The sequence below is a fragment of the Cherax quadricarinatus genome, chromosome 12 (genome assembly GCF_038502225.1).
Source record: "Cherax quadricarinatus isolate ZL_2023a chromosome 12, ASM3850222v1, whole genome shotgun sequence".
Classification (NCBI taxonomy): domain Eukaryota; kingdom Metazoa; phylum Arthropoda; class Malacostraca; order Decapoda; family Parastacidae; genus Cherax; species Cherax quadricarinatus.
Window position 1 is genome coordinate 155,001 of NC_091303.1, and position 20,000 is coordinate 175,000.

The 20,000-nt window shown below is 40.4% G+C and overlaps 1 protein-coding gene across 1 annotated transcript in view; it reads right to left on the minus strand.

Moving 5' to 3' along the window:
* Nucleotides 1-20,000, minus strand: part of LOC128686531 (neural cell adhesion molecule 2-like) — a 927,464-nt gene that overhangs the window by 963 nt on the left and 906,501 nt on the right. Inside the window, exons 14-17 of the mRNA XM_070084201.1 lie at nt 13,047-13,230; nt 11,081-11,350; nt 10,584-10,705; nt 1-2,096 (exon numbers count right to left, since the gene is read on the minus strand). The exon at nt 1-2,096 is cut by the window's left edge and continues 963 nt beyond it. Coding sequence (XP_069940302.1) covers nt 1,563-2,096; nt 10,584-10,705; nt 11,081-11,350; nt 13,047-13,230 — 1,110 coding nt within the window. The 3' untranslated portion in view covers nt 1-1,562. The remainder of the gene's footprint in view (nt 2,097-10,583; nt 10,706-11,080; nt 11,351-13,046; nt 13,231-20,000) is intronic.

Consider the following 20,000-nt stretch of genomic DNA (forward strand, 5'->3'; position numbering starts at 1 on the left):
AGAGTTGCGGTGTATTTTGAGGAATAAGGTTATTTGAAAAATTTCGATTCATGAATGAGAACTGAGTAGGTATTGTCTCATGAGGCTAGATAAATGGTTATATGCATTACAAATCAGCCTACCTTTCATTACTGTTAGAAAAATTTCAACATTAAATGACTATATATTTTATACATATTTGTTTTAAAATAGAAGCTTCTGTCTGTAGAACAAAGTAAGGTGCACATTTATCAAGAATTCAGAATACAAGACCACCAGTGTATATTTTGTGGTACTGAAAACAAATTCTCTGCCATTATATTTTGTCATTTAATTATTCCATAGATCAGTCTTCTCGTGAATCAGTCCTTCTTACACTCCAAAACTGGGAATTAAGAGGTCTGTTATAAATACGCTTGAAGTAGCTACAGTAAATACACTTTAGCCATTACGTCTGAGTTTTTTTTTTATTAATGTCCTAAGTAGAAAATATACGGAGCATTTATTTACACATTTACTCTGAAGCTCTAGCAACTGTTGTAATTTTTTGTCACTATATCAATAAATAAACGAAGAACACAATTTTTTTCTGCTAAAAACTGGAGTAGGAGCGCATTTCTGTCCACCCTCACAGAAAAAGTACTCTGGTGCATCACATTTTATCATCACTCTCACATAAATAAGCTACCGTGGTCCATCACATTTCACCATGCCATCTTTGCAGGAAGTGCTTTGGTACATCATAGTTCACCTGTCCACCCTCACAGAAACAGTACTCTGGTCCACCACAATGCACTTGTCTAGCCTCACAGAAACAGTATTTTGGTCTACCACAATGCACTTGTCCACCCTAACAGAAACATTACTGTGACTCCACCATTCTCGGGGAAATATGCATTTTTTATGCTACGGTCACATAAACAAATATTTTACATTGAAACGATGAATAATGTACAGTTATTTACACAGGCGCAATACAGAGGTAAGTTGGTGTGTTCGACACCTTTCACATGGTTCTTGCCAGGAATCATTGGCCTTTGATACTATTTAAAATATATTTTTATTACACATTATCATCAGATTCATCGAAAGCATTTTCTCAAATGTTAGAAAATAAATGAGATGAAATTCCAGTAAGCATCAAAATCTCATGTTTACTAAATTTAGACTAATACACTTAACGGATTATGTTAATGCCAGGGAAAGCTTCTCTTTTCCGTTACAAGTACCAAGTCATATTAAGTGTTCAAAGAATTTATAATCAAGTCTAGATAAACCATTTTTCTGCTATTTCATGACAATAACTCGGCCCACTTATACTTCGTGATTTTAGTATAACTTTGCACTTGCCATCAGTTTCCGTAAATCTGGAGCGATATGCGAGTTTCCCATCAGTGTGTGAAAGTGGTCTTTTGGCTGTGTTATACACACACACACACACACACACACACATACACACATACCTACCTTTCAACATTTTGTAGGTCACAAAAGATACTTTCTAAAACGTTTTCTATAGGACCTGTAGCTCAGACTTCCTAATAAGTGGCACTCAGAAGATGAATTACTAAAGTAACATTTTTTTACACAGCACTCTCGCTTGGCCTTCTTACCAAGGGAGTCCGCAAACTCATCCTGATGTCTCTAAAACCTGGTGGAGAAATGTTGATATTGGTAGTGCTGACGCTGGTGACGAAGGTGTCCCTCCGGGTGGGAAGAGTTGCGTATAGGTTGGGATTAGTAGTAGAGGTGGTGGTGCCTCCACCCCTGTAGTTCAGTGTGGCATAAAGGTTTGGATTACTTGTATGGTGAGAGCCGGAGTTCCTTCTCCTGTAGTCTCGGAAAAGAGACGTACCGAAGGTGTTGGAACCAGCGACAGCCTGCGATGAAGGGTTGATGGATAGGCTCCTCCTATGATCAATAGTGGCGTATATACAAGACTCTTCGTCAGTGGCGCCGCGGCCAATGGCACTGTTGCTAGTGGCGCCGCTGCCACTGTAAGTTTCAGCACCTCCGCTGTAATCACCAGCATCTCCGCCATAGACGCCTCCAGCACTCTGACTTTCCACGGGCAGCGCCAACTCCACGTAGGTGACCTCACTGTCAGACTGGTTATGCTGCAAAAGAAACACACGCGGAAAGAGATTTCTACATGGCGAACGGATTGCTATGGAATAAGAATAATAGATATTAAAAAAAATCATGTATATAATTTGTTGAACTTATAAGGAATGGAATTAATTTTTCATTTTATCACCAAAATATTATGTTATAATCATAAATTTAAATATGTAAAATCTTTGCGCCGTTCAAAACATGGCAAGTCCTCTACGTGTATATTATGCAGTACTGATATCTAGAAAAAAATCAATAATCTGAAAGTTATGCTAAAGTCTACATTAAAATTTACGGTTATGCACATGAAACTAAAACTGTTAATATAGCTTGTCATGTACAGTATATGGAAAAATAAAAAAAAAATCCTTATATGGTAATATTTATTATATATTTTATTTGCAACTATTATTTTATTAATTTATCATTATTGATATTATTATTATTTTCTTCAAGGCAGGAGCCGTGATACTGATGGAAGGTTCTTAATACAAGATATCAGAGCTATCTTCCTCTTGCCTAAGTATTTAACTTGATTACAATCCAACCTTTCTATTCCCAGTATAACTCTTGCGGATTTAGTGCAGCCCTGTATAGATAATTATTATTTTCCACACAAATAAAATATTTATTACTATTATAGTTAATATTTAATAGCTCTCAAAAACATAATATCAAACTTCAGTAACAGAGTTGAGGCACATATTTTGCGTCAAATCCTGTTAGTTTTAATTATGTATTCATAAAATTTCAAAATTTTGACAGAATTATGATTGATCTAATTTTGCGAGTGAGCTAAAACTGACTTCATTACGATGCATTGGCGAATATACGAAAATTGGTAAAATGATTTATTGTGAAGCAGGAAACACTGAAGGCTATATAACATATATCCATATACATACGCATGTCACATCCGTGTATTGAGGTCTATTGATACACGTGCGCAGGTGACAAGGGTGTATAATATGTTGTAGATCTATATTCGTATTACACGGTAATAAAACAATGAAAATTGTAGTAATCAATATCATTCATCATAGCGTATTTCAAGAGAGTGACAGTGTCGATGATAACCTTGTGCTTTCATATACTGTTTCTTCCGTCCACGCCATTCTGTTCGCTACACAAAAACCAGCGTCACACACACACAAAAACACACACACAAAATGAACGTTAAGAAATCTTTAACGTTAAAAAAAAAGTTATTTCTTCACTTCTAAGAAGACATTCAAACCTCGGGTGACGTTTTTACGACTGGGGATTTTAGGGCATAAAAGAAAATGGTTTTTGCCATTTTGATTTAGCTCTTAATACAAAATATAAGTATGGCTGTCTCTGTCGAGACGTTTAAGGTACACAGTATTCAAGTCTAAATGATAATGCAATTTCTTGCTATTCTCGTCTAAGTTAATTTATCGATGTTAAACATGTTAAATATAGGAGCGAAATAACCAACATCTTAGCTCCAGGATAGAATGCCAATTTAGTTAATAATATGACATGCTTTTAACTACCACACTAACTACCTATCAAAAAGATATCATCTTGACCAGTGCAATAAAATGCTCTTATGAACTCAACAGACAGAGCATGCAACCTCAGTTGGTGTCATGCAAGCTTCTATGACAATAACCAAGTGTGTAGTGATAATATGACGAGTATGTTATAACTAGCAAGTGGATGGTGATTTTATGATCGCTAAGTGTATAGCGATTTTACAACTAGCAAGCGTGTGGTGATCTTATGATCACTAAGTGTATAGCGATATTATGATCAGCAAGTATGTAATGATCTTATGATCACTAAGTGAATAGTGATCTTATGACCTACAGGTATATAGTAAGCATATGGTTAAAAAATGTTTAGTGAATTTATGACCATCAACTGAGTGATCTTATGACTGATAACTGTTGTGTTCAGTGTGCTCTGAGGAGTAAGCTAGTATATAGTAATTGTTGTGATCCAATTAGGGTTATTATTATGCTAGACCCTTAAGTGTAACACATTACGTTCTTGGCTATCTTTCATGGTCACAGGATCATATCTCCCGACAGTTAACATTCGCCAAGAGAAAATTTAAGTTTAGATACTGTGACTTACGTTCCTATCATTATATTAACTTTCTTGTGGCTGTCACTAATATATTTAAAAGAGTTCTCCTGTGAATACAAATATTTGTTTCATTCATAAGGAGATAGTTGTATAAATTCAGTTTTTGTGTGTGTTTGAAAGTGTGCGAGTATGGGTGGAGGTATGTGGAAGTGTATGGGTATGTGTAAGTGGTGGTGTATAATGATGTGGTAGTGCATTGAGGTATATAACAGAAGTGTCCCCGCATCTCCCACTGAGTGACACATGCCAGAAGTATTTGTGCATACCACACTAACCTTGTGTATAAAAAGGTGGTTGGCTGGATGCCTGAAGCAAAATAATTAACATAATCAGAAGTTAAAACTGTTACTGCATCATCAGCGCCAGAGTCACTCTTGCTGAATATATTATAAACAGTTATCCGCGCCTGAACATATATAAATAGGATTTTAAAAGTTACGTTAATAATATCGTTAAAAAAAGATGTGATTCCGTCATAACTTCGGAAAATATTCAAAAACAAACCAATACGGTTTTAGTTTCACTGTATTTTTAATGGTATGTTAAATCATTGAATGAAAATCTTACGCAGGTATTAGAAAATGGACTTGCATGTTTTATTTAAGGTAAGCAGGAAGAGAGCGAACAGTATACTTCCGTTATTTGTATATTGTAATATCATTACTGATATAAACTAGTATAAGCCCCAAGGAGAGTACATGGAAAGAGATTGAATATCATTGCGCATTAGGCTGGCATCAATCTGTCTCTTTACACTCATTTTAAGCTTAAAGCTATTATATATCACAGAGATATAAATGGGCAGGAGTGACTCTGGCTGTGGAGCGCACAAAGTCAGACCTGCAAGGTCTGTAACAACTTGGGCGTGCATAATTACGAAAATACTTTAAACATTAATTTATTAGCTCCACTCCATTTTATATCTGGAAGAGTTTTAAAGGTCTACAAATGCACTTATTAATGGTGATTTTTTTGGCGTCCCAAATACTGTAAATTTAAATGCGCGAAAACTCGCGCGACCGTGTTTGGTGTGCGCGCGCGCTCACCTATGTACTCCCTATATATAGATGCAGGGTCGAATCACAGCTCCTGGCCCCCCTGGTGTGTGTGTGTGTGCTCACCTAATTGTGATTGTAGGGGTCGAGACTCAGCTCGTGTGTGTGTGTGTGTGTGTGTGTGTGTGTGTGTGTGTGTGTGTGTCTCCAGAGCCACATGAAGCCTTTCCATAGCCTAATCTGTTTTTATTCTCTTTAATTTTACATCAGAAAACAGGTATATATCTGACTCAATTACATCTGATTTGTCAATCACATACCTCAGAAAGAGTAGAGGTCCTATGCCGATCCTTGCAGAATATCCCCATTCTAACATTTCTTCCCAGACAATCACTCTTAGCTTCCTTTCTCTAAGGTACTCTTTGATCCATCGGAGTAAGATAAGATAAGATAAGATTTCGTTCGGATTTTTAACCCCGGAGGGTTAGCCACCCAGGATAACCCAAGAAAGTCAGTGCGTCATCGAGGACTGTCTAACTTATTTCCATTGGGGTCCTTAATCTTGTCCCCCAGGATGCGACCCACACCAGTCGACTAACACCCAGGTACCTATTTGCTGCTAGGTGAACAGGACAATAGGTGTAAGGAAACGTGTCAGAATTTCCACCCGCCGGGAATCGAACCCGGGCCCTCCGTGTGTGAAGCGGGAGCTTTAGCCACCAGACCACCGGGCCATCACGTTCCATTACGTTCCCTATTATACATGTCTGCGCCTCAAGCTTTTGCCCCACTCTCTCCTGTCTCACTTTTGTTACTTTTTCACAGAAATTCCACAAGTTGGCAAAATAAGAACTGTAAACCAGTACTGGTTATCGTTTATAAAACCATTTCCTTCCAAGTATTCTACCACTCTCCTGATTATATACTTCACTGCTTAGCATGGTATATGTGTCAGTGATATTGATCTGTAGTTCAAAACATCATGTCGGTCTCCTTTCTTAAGTAAAGGGATAACATTCGTTGTCTCCCAGATCGTTGGCACCTGTCCCGTGTCTACTTTTTTTTAGATCTTAGTGGTTTTAGACTGTGCTTTTGCTTCCTCTCGCGGAATCCGTGGTGATATCTTGTCAGGAAACATTGCCTCTGATGTATCCAGCTCCATCAAAAGTTTTTTCACCTCTTCTATGGTTTTCTGGTATTGCTCTCCAAATTTCCTTGTCGTTTTTCGTAAACTCTTTTCCATCTGTTGAAATTCCTGGGCCTTTACGCTGTGTGTATGTGTACTCACCTATTTGTGGTTGCAGAGGTCGAGTCATAGCTCCTGGCCCCGCCTCTTCACTGATTGCTACTAGGTCCTCTCTCTCCCTGCTCCATGAGCTTTATCAAACCTCGTCTTAAAACTATGTATGGTTCCCGCCTCCACTACGTCACTTTCCAGGCTATTCCACTGCCTGACAACCCTATGACTGAAGAAATACTTCCTAACATCCTTTTGACTCATAGGAGTCTTCAACTTCCAACTGTGACCCTTTGTGTCTGTGTCCCATCTCTGGAACATCCTGTCTTTGTCCACCTTGTATATTCTGAGCAGTATTTTATATGTCGTTATCATGTCTCCCCTGACCCTCCTATCCTCCAGTGTCATCAGGCCAATTTCCCTTAACCTTTCTTCGTAGGACAATCCCTTAGCTCTGGGACTAGTCTTGTTGCAAGCCTTTGCACTTTCTCTAATTTCTTGACGTGCTTGACCAGGTGTGGATTCCAAACAGGTGCTGTATACTCCAATATGGGCCTGACGTATATAGTGTACAGTCTTGAACGATTCCTTACTGAGGTACCGGAACGCTGTCCTTAGGTTTGCCAGGCGCCCATATGATGCAGCAGTTATCTGATTGATGTGCACCTCAGGAATGTGCTCGGTATTATACTCACCCCCAAGATCTTTTTCCTTGAGCGAGATTTGCAGTCTTTAGCTACCTAGACTATACTCTGTCTGCGGTCTTCTTTGCCCTTCCCCGATCTTCGTGACTTTGCATTTGGCAGGGTTATTCAAGGAGGCAGTTGCTGGACCAGGCTTGTAGCCTGTCCAGGTCTCTTTGCAGTCCTGCCTGATTCTCGACCGATTTAATTCTCCTCATTAACTTCACATCATCTGCAAACAAGGATACTTCTGACTCTATCTCTTCCGTTATATCATTCACATATACCAAAAACAGCTCAGGTCCTAGGACTTACCCCTGTGGAACCCCGTTCGTCACAGGCGCCCACTCTGACACCTAGTAACGTACCACGACTAGTTATTGCCTCCCTGTCAGATATTCTTTGATCCATTGCAGTGCGTTTCCTGTTATGTGTGCCTGATCCTCTAGCTTTGCATTAACCTTTTGTGAGCAACTGTGTCGAAGGCCTTCTTGCAATCCAAAAAAATGCAGTTTGCCCACCCCTTTCTCTCTTGTCTTCTGTCTCCTTGTCATAAAACTCCAGTAGGTTCGTGACACAGGATTTTCCTTCCCTGAAACTGTGGTTGTCGTTTATAAGCCTGTGTCTTTCAAGGTGCTCCTGATGATCTTCTCCATGACTTTGAATACTATACACGTTAGTGACACAGGTCTGTAGTTTAATGCCTCGTGTCTGTCTCTTTTTTTAAAAATTGGGACTACATTTGCCATCTTCGATACCTCAGGTAGTTGCCCAGTTTCAATGGATATGTTGAAGATCTTTGGTAGTGGCACACACAGCATCTCTAAGGACCCACGGAGAGATGTTGTCTGGTCCCACCGCCTTTGAGGTATCAAGCTCACATAGCAGTTGCTTCACCTCCTCCTCGGTTGTGTGTACATCATCTAGCGATTGTTGGTGTACTTCCTTGTTCTGAATTCCTTGTGTCCTTCCTGTCTCCACTGTAAATACTTCTTTAAATCTCATGTTGAGCTCCTCACATACCTCTTGGTCTTTTCTTGTGAAAGTGTATGTGTGTGGGTGTGTGTACGTGTGTGTGTGTGTGTGTGTGTGTGTGTGTGTGTGTGTGTGTGTGTGTGTGTGTGTGTGTGTGTGTGTGTGTGTGTGTGTGTGTGTGTGTGTGTGTGCGTGCGTGCGTGCGCGCGCGCGTCCGTGTGACATTTAGTCACGCCCAAGTTGTTAGTTACATATAAACACATCATGCCAAGTGCTGAGCTGATAATAAATAACTGTAAAAATTTGTAACAGACAAAATGTAGATTGCAATTCTCAACATTATATATATAATGTGCAATGTTGCAAGAGCAGCAACGGATGGATTGAGCGAAAGTTTCCTCAGAGTTAAATGTGTGTGTGTGTGTACTCACTTATTTGTGGTTGCATGGGTCGATAATCAGATCCTGGTCCTGCCTCTTAAATTGCTGTTCTCGAGATTCACTCCCTCACAGTCTCTTGGGTCCTATCATACCAACTCTTAAAACTGTGTTTAGCCTGCCTACGCAACTTTCACACAATGGTCATTCCAGTTTCCGACCACTGTGATACTGAAGACGTATTTCCTAATATTCCTATTTCTCGTCTCTCAAACAGCCTATCTTTATTTACTTTATCAATTTACTTGAGTCTTCTGTATGTTTTTATTATATCCTTCTCTGGATCTTCTGTCCACAAATGTCGTTTAATCTAAATCCGTTAGTCTCTCCTCGTAGCTCATACCCCCTAGCTTTATTGCATACTTCTGCATTTTTCTCCAGGTGCACGTTCTAAACTGGTGCTGCTCAGTCCAAGATGGGCATGACGTATTTTTGTATGTGTGTACTGTACCGTAAAACTGGGTAAAAGATGGTTCAACTGAACATTAATGAGTGCAGCATTACCACTTAAAAATATAGTGTCACTAATTCAGTGAAGGGAAGGAAAGGGGATGAGGTAAAAGATTCTAGGCGATGAACAAGGGAGGGCAAGTACTTTAAGGTCTCGGGAAGAAGGCAGGTATTCAGCAGTATACCTGGAGAGGATTCCGGGGTCAACACTCCCGCGGCCCGGTCTGAGACCAGACATCGTGATGGATCAGGGTCTGATCAACCAGGTTGTTACTACTGGCCGTGCGTAAACCGACGTACGAACCACAGCCCGGCTGATCAGTACTGACCTCAGGTGCCTGTCTAGCGCCTTGAAGACAGCCAGGGGTCTATTGGTAATTAACCCCCCCCCTTATGTATGCCGGGAGGCAGTTGAACAGTCTTTGGCCCCTAACACTTATTGTATTCTTTTTCAATGTATTCGTGGCGCCCCTGCTTTTCATTGGGGAAATGTTGCATCTCTTGCCGAGTCTTTTGCTTTCGTAAGAAATGATTTTCGTGTGTAAGTTTGGTACTAATCCCTCTAGAAATTTCCAGGTGTATATAATCATGCATCTTTCTCGACTGCGTCCCAGGGAATACAAATCAAGAGACTTCAACCGTTCTCAGTAATATAGGTGCTTTATCGAGAAAGTTCTCTGCACATTCTTCAGGTCAGCAATCTTGACTGCCTTGAAGAGAGCAGTTAGTGCACAGCAGAACTGCAGCCTAGAGATATTTTATTATTATTATTATTATTATTATTATTATTGTTATTATTATTATTAATATAATCAAAGAAAGCGCTAAACCAACAAGAGTCATGCAGCACAGCCTAGAGAGAAGAAACCATTTGAAGGGAATCATCATGGGGTAGGCGTCCTTAGTTTTGAAGGTTCTCATTATCCATCTTATCATTTTTACAGCAGATGAGGTAGATACATTGTTGTGGTCTTTGAAGGTGAGATCCTCCGACATTATCACTCCCGGATCCTTCACATAAGTTTTTTTTGCTCTCTTCTTTGGTTAGAATATGTTGTATACCCTTATACAGTTTTAATTTCCTCAAGTTTTCCATAACTGAAGTTGAAATTTCTCTTCAGTGAACTTCAAATTTTTTTCTGCGGACCATTTAAAGCTCTGGTTGATGTCCGCTTGGAGTCTTGCAATGCCTTCGATGGAGGACACTGTCATGGTAATTCGGGTGTCATCTGCGAAGGAAGACACGGAGCTATGGCTTACGACCCTGTTGCTGTCAGATATGAGGATGAGGAACGGGATGGGAACGAGTACTATGCCTCGTGGAACAGAGCTTTTCACAGCAGCCGTCTCAGATTTTACTCTGATTACTATTACTCTTCGTGTTCTATTTGTTAGAAAGTTATAGATCCATCTACCAACTTTTCCTGTTTTTTCCAGGGAAAAGGAAAGAATCCGGGAAGGTCAAGTGCTCTAATCCAAGAACTGAGGATGACGGCAGGGAAGAGTAGGTGCCTGAAAGACAACAGTGGCAGGCGGGAAGGTCAGCCTAGTATGGGACACATTCTAAAAGAGAGAGGAAGACGAAGGTCATTCCTACCTGCAGAGGCATGGGTCGCACCGTAGGCATAGTAGACATAACCTCAAATGCTCCTCCGAACTGTGATTGTTGAGTCGCCTCGCCTCGGTCTATGGGCTCGTAGCGCGAGTAAGGCATCACATCTGTCATAGGAAGCTTATGTAAGAGAGCTGGTGATATTTTTACTATGCAAGGATATGGGAAATTCACGTAGTAGTTAGCTGTCGCTCTTATAATTAGGGGATGGTTTTCTTATTGAAGAGTGGTTGTTGTTAGTCATAAAAAGTGTTTATTCGTATTCAGTGGCTTTTTAACTAAAATATTCTTACATGGTACTGGCATCCTACTATACCAGCTCCCGTTTTCAGCCAATCGTATCCAACTCATTTTCATCAACATACGACTTCGAAGATTTTAGCTTATCCTACATGGAATCTTATCTTTGGAAAAATAAAATTTCATACCCCATGGAACTTCGTCCGTCCCATACCTCAAAGGAATTTAATCTGCAGACTTACCTGTTCTCTGAGGGATCAGATCGGGGTCATTATCCTCGGCCTCGCCAGCAGTGGCTCCCTCCTTCAGCCTGGGTCTCAGTACTCCGACACTGAGAGGCTTATTTTCCAGGTCGCCTTTATACTCCTCACCGGTGCTGCCTTCCCCCTGCCTCGACTGTGGCTTACGAAACTTGAAGACGATGATGATGACGAGGACCACAAGGAAGATAACCAAGACCACCCCGATCACGATGCCCAGGAAGGGAGTAAACTCCAGCAAGGCCGGAGGACCTGCATGTCCAGGAGAAAATTCGAAGTGAATGTGAGACTAAGTTGTAGACTAAAGCGTGCGAGGAAGTTATTTTGGAGAACTAATACTTTGCTACATTAGTGATAATGAACTACCTAGCGAACTGATAATGGGTATCTGTGGCCGATAACACCTCACTAGCAATATTTTTTTCTGGAATATAAATATGAATTTAAACATACGAGAAATTTATTAATATTCCATCAACGTGAAAAAAATGAATAAAAATGGAGACGATTAAACAGTAACTTAAAATAAATAGGAAGCAGAAAAGTAAAGAAAAAAATAAACTCAATTTGCAGGAAATAAGGTTGAAAAATAAATTATTGACAAAGTATCGTCACACGAACAGAAGTTACAAGACAATTAAGCAGACTCTTGTAATAGGCAGAATTACCTAGAGAGAAAAAAATCGCCTGCGTTAGATAATTGTTTAATAAAAAATGACACGAGCTTCTTTTGTTTAGTACCTCCAAAAATATTTGACGAAAGAGCTCAGAGGTAAATTTATTTGTAATTATCGAAGAATGAAAAGATTTTTTAACGATCATTCAGGTAGAACGATAACTACATATCCACTTCCATACATGAAGGAAACAGTCTAAGTGGTTAACATGCACATATTTTATTGGACTGTCTTAAAAGCGCATTCTGATTATCGATGTAACTCTTTGGTCCAATTTTTCACTTACTTTAAGCTACTGAGTAGCTATTGTACATTCATTTCATTGCGCACTCACGCGATTACATAGTCACCCAACCATTGTCTTCAAAATCAACATTATGATCTGAAGTCCCTGACTTTACGTCTTCTTTCGCGTGATTCTTAGTTTCCACCTAAAGAACTTTAAGCTTGGTGACAGTTCATCTAAAAATATCGTACATTTTTAAATCAAAATACAAAACGTTTAAGGTAAATTAATCACTATACTTTGAGGCTCATTCAGCATTAAAATTATCACAATTTTAGAGTCTCCTTTCCTGTGCAGTAAAACTAATAAGAGTTTATCTCCTTTACACACTAATATAAATCAGTTAATTAAACTTTATATTAAGGCTCAAGCTCTCATATATGTTATGCAAATCCATTTCTAACGTTCTGTTAAATCGAATGCTCACAAATTATTGAGTTCTCTATTAATATCACTCAACAATTTCATAATCGAAGCACTTTGACTTGGTGACCTTTTTTTTTTATGATACTTGAACTCTTTCCACCACTGCATTTTTTTTTTTATTTTTGCCGGTTAGGTTAGGTTAGGTAAGGTTCGTCAGGAAACAGGACAAATGTTTCCTGACGCGGGTCTTAGTCAGATGATGACCCGCCTTTGGAGCTTTTTGTCATCTGACCGAGGCCTTCCGCTGGCTTACCGGTCCACCCCTTTAAAAATTATAGTCATTTATAACCTACTGTTTTTTTTTGCCGGTATGAGTAAAGAACTCCACAAGATTACCAGTCAGTCGCCCCTTTTCCTAATTATATAATCTTTAGTTTTAAGTTTAATGATTTCCTTATTTTGAGATTTTTAATACAACCCTCGCATGGCTTCCAGACAAATTATCTCATTAATGTTTTTATACTAAATCAAAATTTAAAATACATTTTCTGTAACATTCATTACCACTTGCCCATGTGAACGGGCAGTTCATTCAGTTTCAAGATCAGCAGAGCATTACCTGTACGTTTCTCTGCCACTTTCAGCGTGAAGGTCTCGAGCTTGGAGGCATCACTCCTGCCTTTGGAGTTGGCAGCGTAAGTGACCATGAGAAAGGCGAGGCCGGGCCGCAGTGCTGTCAGGTGGAACAGGGGTTCTCCTGACGACATGTTGCGGTGAAGTGCCCCCGTTGTTGAGTCGTACACCTGACGAAGGACATAAAACGTGTGACAGTGAAGGTCCACATGCCTCTACACATCCTTCAGTAACACATACAAATCATACGAAGAGTAATTTCCAAATAATCCGCACTTACGAGAGGAAACTTTTGACGAAAGCTACTGCCTCATTAATACTAGCACAATTACTGCAAATTCTAGTACCACTAACATCACTACTACCACTACTACTACTATTACTACCACCACCACCTTCACCACTACTACCACCACAATTATTACTTCCGTCTTCCCTAACCTCCTCCAGTCCTCTCTTGTGGTCTTCTCTGCTTTTCCTAGCTCAGTTTTGACGTGGCGATGTTCCAGACCAGATGGACCAAAACGTCGCCACAAGTTTACTTTCCTAATATCGTGATATTTGTGAATTGTTCCAACAACAATATTTTTTTTCCAACAAACCGGCCATATCCCACCAAGGCAGGGTAACCTAAAAAGAAAAACCAAAGTTTTTCTTTTAAAATTAGTAATGTATACAGGAGAAAGGGTTACTAGCCCCTTGAATCCGGCATTTTAGTCGCCTCTTATGACACGCATAGTTTGCAGAAGAAGAATTCTGTTCCACTTCCTCATGGAGATAAGAGTAAATAATCAAGAGCAATAACTAGCAAGAATACATATTCGTGACTACTCACATTATCAAGGAACAATAAAAGTAATGCATCAAAGGAAGGCATATAATGGGTCTAGACCACACCTCACTATCACATCCCACAACAAAGCAACACCTGACGCACAACTCATAAGAAAGGGAACACTGCAGCAGGCCTGCTGGCCCAACTAGACAGGTCCTTCACACAACCCACCAACAAACTATTCTACCCAAGAATTAATAATTTTAAAATTTATTATTTGTCCAATGTATTATTAAATTCTTCCCAAATTCTATTAATTATAAATGGATCTAATTTATATAAACAAAAGGAAATATTCATATTATTGTCAAAACTGCTTTTTATGAAACAAGATTCAATTATATTCCTGTCGACCATGACCATTAGTTGATAAATTAAGCTCCTTTACTGACTTAAATGATTTTAACATGGTTAGTTTTGATGTTACTTCCTTGTTTATGAAAGTTCCTGTTGATGATTTATTAAGTTTCTTATCTGAAGAACTCGTTAATTATGATTTACCACTGCCAATTCCTATCATTAAACTTATTAAACTTTGCATTGTTGATGCAAAATTTATATTTAATGATAAGTTTTGCACTCAGAAGTTTGGTATGTCAATGGGAAATCCTCTTTCACCCGTTCTTAGTAACCTATACATGGAATTTTTTGAAACAAGGCTGCTTAACACAATCCTCCCTAATAGAGGTAAATGGTTCAGATATGTCGATGATATTTTGCGTCTTATGCCCAGGAATGTAGATATACACATTTTCCTTGGCAAATTAAATAGTTTAGCCCATTCTATAACCTTTACTGTTGACTTAGAAGAAAATAGCTCATTGCCTTTTCTAGATGTTTTAATTATTAAAGATAATAATGAATTCAAATTTAAAATTAACAGAAAACCTACAAATAACTGTTCCTATGTCCACTATTATTCTTCATATCAAGATAGAGTTAAACTGTCTGTTTTCTCATCAATGTTTTTGAGAGCTTTAAGTATTTGTAGTCCAGAGTTCATAGATGAGGAAATATCCATAATTTATGAAATAGCTAATGATTTGAAATACCCAAGAAACGTAAATGATAAATCTTTTAAAATTGCTAGAAATACATTTTACAATCCAAAAAGGGAAAACCAGCCTTATTCAACTAAAAATATGTTGGTTCTCCCTTACCATGAAAACTTGGTTGATATGCCTTCTCTTCTTAAGACTTTTAATATCAAAGTTGTATTTAAAAATCCTGAAACAGTAAAAAACTTTTGATAAAGAATTTCCCCCAAAATGCTGACAGATGTGTCTATAAGATTCCTCGTAAAATTTGCGATAAAGCTTATTACGGTCAAACTGGAAAAAGTCTCGAACTAAGATTAAAAAAAAACATAAATATAGCATCAGAACTGAACAAGATTCCAATGCTCTATTTATTCATGTGAGAGATTTTAACCATCCAATTGATTTTCAAAAAGTTGAGAAAGACGTATCAAGCAAGTCCATGGTCGACAGGAATATAAATGAATCTTGTTTCATAAAAAGCAGTTTTGACAATAATATGAATATTTCCTTTGGTTTATATAAATTAGATCCATTTATAATTAAAAGAATTTGGGAAGAATTTAATAATACATTGGACAAATAATAAATTTAATAATCTTAATTCTTGGGTAGAATAGTTTGTTAATGGGTTGTGTGAAGGACCTGTCTAGTTGGACCAGCGGGCCTGTTGCAGTGTTATTTTTCTTATGAGTCGCGCGTCAGGTGTTGTTTTGTTGTGGGATGTGATAGTGAGGTGTGGTCTAGACCCATTATATGCCTTCTTCTGATGCATTACTTTTATTGTTATTTGATAATGTGAGTAGTCACGAAAGCGCTTGGAATTTCTCTATTCTTTCACAGTGGTTGTTTTGCATATATATATATATATATATATATATATATATATATATATATATATATATATATATATATATATATATATATATATATATATATATACATATGTGTGTGTGAGTGTGTCGAGTCCGAGCTCCTGGCCCCGCCTCTTCACTGATCGCTACTAGGTCACTCTCCCTGAGCCGTGAGCTTTATCATACCTCTGCTTAAAGCTATGTATGGATCCTGCCTCCACTACATCACTTCCCAAACTATTCCACTTACTGACTACTCTGTGGCTGAAGAAATACTTCCTAACATCCCTGTGATTCATCTGTGTCTTCAGCTTCCAACTGTGTCCCCTTGTTACTGTGTCCAATCTCTGGAACATCCTGTCTTTGTCCACCTTGTCAATTCCTCTCAGTATTTTGTATGTCATTATCATGTCCCCCCTATCTCTCCTGTCCTCCAGTGTCGTCAGGTTGATTTCCCTTAACCTCTCCTCGTAGGACATACCTCTTAGCTCTTGGCCTAATCTTGTTGCAAACCTTTGCACTTTCTCTAGTTTCTACACGTGCTTGGCTAGGTGTGGGTTCCAAACTGGTGCCGCATACTCCAATATGGGCCTATCGTACACGGTGTACAGGGTCCTGAATGATTCCTTATTAAGATGTCGGAATGCTGTTCTGAGGTTTGCTAGGCGCCCATATGCTGCAGCAGTTATTTGGTTGATGTGCGCTTCAGGAGATGTGCCTGGTGTTATACTCACCCCAAGATCTTTTTCCTTGAGTGAGGTTTGTAGTCTCTGACCCCCTATACTGTACTCCGTCTGCGGTCTTCTTTGCCCTTCCCCAATCTTCATGACTTTGCACTTGGTGGGATTGAACTCCAGGAGCCAATTGCTGGACCAGGTCTGCAGCCTGTCCAGATCCCTTTGTAGTTCTGCCTGGTCTTCGATCGAGTGAATTCTTCTCATCAACTTCACGTCATCTGCAAACAGGGACACCTCAGAGTCTATTCCTTCCGTCATGTCGTTCACAAATACCAGAAACAGCACTGGTCCTAGAACTGACCCCTGCGGGACCCCGCTGGTCACAGGTGCCCACTCTGACACCTCGCCACGTACCATGACTCGCTGCTGTCTTCCTGACAAGTATTCCCTGATCCATTGTAGTGCCTTCCCTGTTATCCCTGCTTGGTATTCCAGTTTTTGCACCAATCTCTTGTGTGGAACTGTGTCAAACGCCTTCTTGCAGTCCAAGAAAATGCAATCCACCCACCCCTCTCTCTCTTGTCTTACTGCTGTCACCATGTCATAGAACTCCAGTAGGTTTGCGACACAGGATTTCCCGTCCCTGAAACCATGTTGCCTGCTGTTGATGAGATCGTTCCTTTCTAGGTGTTCCACCACTCTTCTCCTGATAATCTTCTCCATGATTTTGCATGCTATACATGTCAGTGACACTGGTCTGTAGTTTAGTGCTTCATGTCTGTCTCCTTTTTTAAAGATTGGGACTACATTTGCTGTCTTCCATGCCTCAGGCAATCTCCCTGTTTCGATAGATGTATTGAATATTGTTGTTAGGGGTACACATAGCGCCTCTGCTCCCTCTCTCAATACCCATGGGGAGATGTTATCTGGCCCCATTGCCTTTGAGGTATCTAGCTCACTCAGAAGCCTCTTCACTTCTTCCTCGGTTGTGTGCACTGTGTCCAGCACTTGGTGGTGTGCCCCACCTCTCCGTCTTTCTGGAGTCCCTTCTGTCTCCTCTGTGAACACTTCTTTGAATCTCTTGTTGAGTTCTTCACATACTTCACGGTCATTTCCTGTTGTCTCTCCTCCTTCCTTCCTTAGCCTGATTACCTGGTCCTTGACTGTTGTTTTCCTCCTGATGTGGCTGTACAACAGTTTCGGGTCAGATTTGGCTTTCGCTGCTATGTCATTTTCATATTGTCTTTGGGCCTCCCTTCTTATCTGTGCATATTCGTTTCTGGCTCTACGACTGTTCTCCTTATTCTCCTGGGTCCTTTGCCTTCTATATTTCTTCCATTCCCTAGCACACTTGGTTTTTGCCTCCCTGCACCTTTGGGTAAACCATGGGCTCATCCTGGCTTTTTCATTACTCCTGTTACCCTTGGGTACAAACCTCTCCTCAGCCTCCTTGCATTTTGTTGCTACATATTCCATCATCTCATTAACTGGCTTCCCTGCCAGTTCTCTGTTCCACTGAACCCCGTTCAGGTAGTTCCTCATTCCTGTGTAGTCCCCTTTCTTGTAGTTTGGCTTCATTCGTCCTGGCCTTCCTGCTTCTCCCTCCACTTGTAGCTCTACTGTGTATTCGAAGCTTAAAACCACATGGTCACTGGCCCCAAGGGGTCTTTCAAATGCGATGTCCTCGATATCTGCACTACTGAAGGTGAATACTAAGTCCAGCCTTGCTGGTTCATCCTCTCCTCTCTCTCTTGTAGTGTCCCTTACGTGTTGGTACATGAAGTTCTCCAGTACCACCTCCATCATCTTAGCCCTCCATGTATCTTGGCCCCCATGTGGGTCCAAGTTCTCCCAATCGATCTCCTTGTGGTTAAAGTCACCCATGATCAGGAGCTTTGCCCTGCATGCATGAGCTCTTCTGGCCACTCTAGCCAGTGTGTCAACCATCGCTCTATTGCTCTCGTCGTACTCTTGCCTTGGCCTCCTGCTGTTCTGTGGTGGGTTATACATCACTGCTATTACCACCTTGGGACCTCCAGAGTGAAGTGTTCCCACTATGTAATCACTTTCTTCTCCGCTATCTCCTCTCTCCAGCTCATCAAAATTCCAGCGATTTTTGATCAGCAACGCCACTCCTCCACCCCCCCTGTTCCCTCTGTCTTTCCTCAGGATTTGGTATCCCGTTGGAAAGATGGCATCTGTTATCATACCTGTAAGCTTGGTTTCTGTAAGAGCTATGATGTCCGGTGATGCTTCTTTGACCCTTTCGTGCCACTCCTCCCACTTATTTGTTATTCCATCAGCGTTTGTGTACCATACCTTCAGTTTCCTTTCCAACACTGTGGATTGGGGGGCCTGTGGGGGTGGGAGACCTGGTGGCATACTGTGGGATTCTATAGCTCGATGTTGGGTGGAGGGTGTGGGTATGGATTGTAGTGTGTGTTGGGATGGTGTGATAGGTTGTATGGTTCTGAGAGTAGTTGTGTGTGTGCTTGCCCTTGCTGTTCTGTCCTGCTCTGACTGACCTCTGCTGATTCCCTCCTTGTCTCTTTTCCTATCTCCTTTCGTTTTTTTGTCCTCTCCCTCAGCTGCTGTCGCTCTGATTTTCTTCTGTCTCTGTCTAGGAACACCCTCTTGTACTCTTCCGAGTATTTCAATCGTGGTTTCTCTTGGAGGATCCTGTTCCGCACTGTTTCCGTCCTGAGAATCAGCTTGATTGGTCGGTTTCTCCCCTTCGAGTACCCCCCTATTCTCTGAAAATTTACAATCTCGTCCATCTCTTCACCTATTTCCGTGATGATTTTCTCAATCTCCTTTCCTTCTTCCTGCTTCCTTTCAGTGTGTGTCCTTTCCTCTCTCTCCTGAAGCCCATGGATAAACACTGATTTTGCCCTTTCTTCCTCCCATTGCCTCACCCTCTGTGACTCTGGATCCTGCCTGTATGTGGTCAGTTTCTCCCTTGATTTTTCCAGTGGCTCTTGATAGCCTTGTTGTGCCTCAGCATTCGACCTATCACCCTCTCCATCTGCAACCAGCTGATCTTCCCTTTCACTCCTTGGTCCTCCTTGGCAGATTGATGTGACCTTAGCATAATTCATAATTCCTTCCTTCCTGTTCAGCCTCGCAGCTTCATATGCTGTGTCTTCTCTGGTCACTGCCCCTGTAACTCGCTCCAGCCTATTTATCTCAACTTCTAGGACCCTTATCTTGGCTACTGCAGTTTCGACTTGTGCCTCCCAATTCTTTGTTTCCTGCTCCAACCTCCTTTCCAATTTCACAGAGAGCTCTTTCTCCATTTTTTCAGAAAGCTCTCCTAATTTTCTCTCCCACTCTTGTTCCATCCTTTTCCACTGCTCCTCCATCCACTCCTCCCTACCCGAACCATTCTCATCTGATCCTTGGTTCCTGCGAGTCCCCACCATTTTTTTTTTTTTTTTTTTTTTTTTTTTTTTTTTTTTTTTTTGTTTTAAGTGTAGGAGAGGGGAGAGTTAGAAGGGAAAATGGGGACGAGAGAGAGCAAGAGAGATAGAGAGCAAG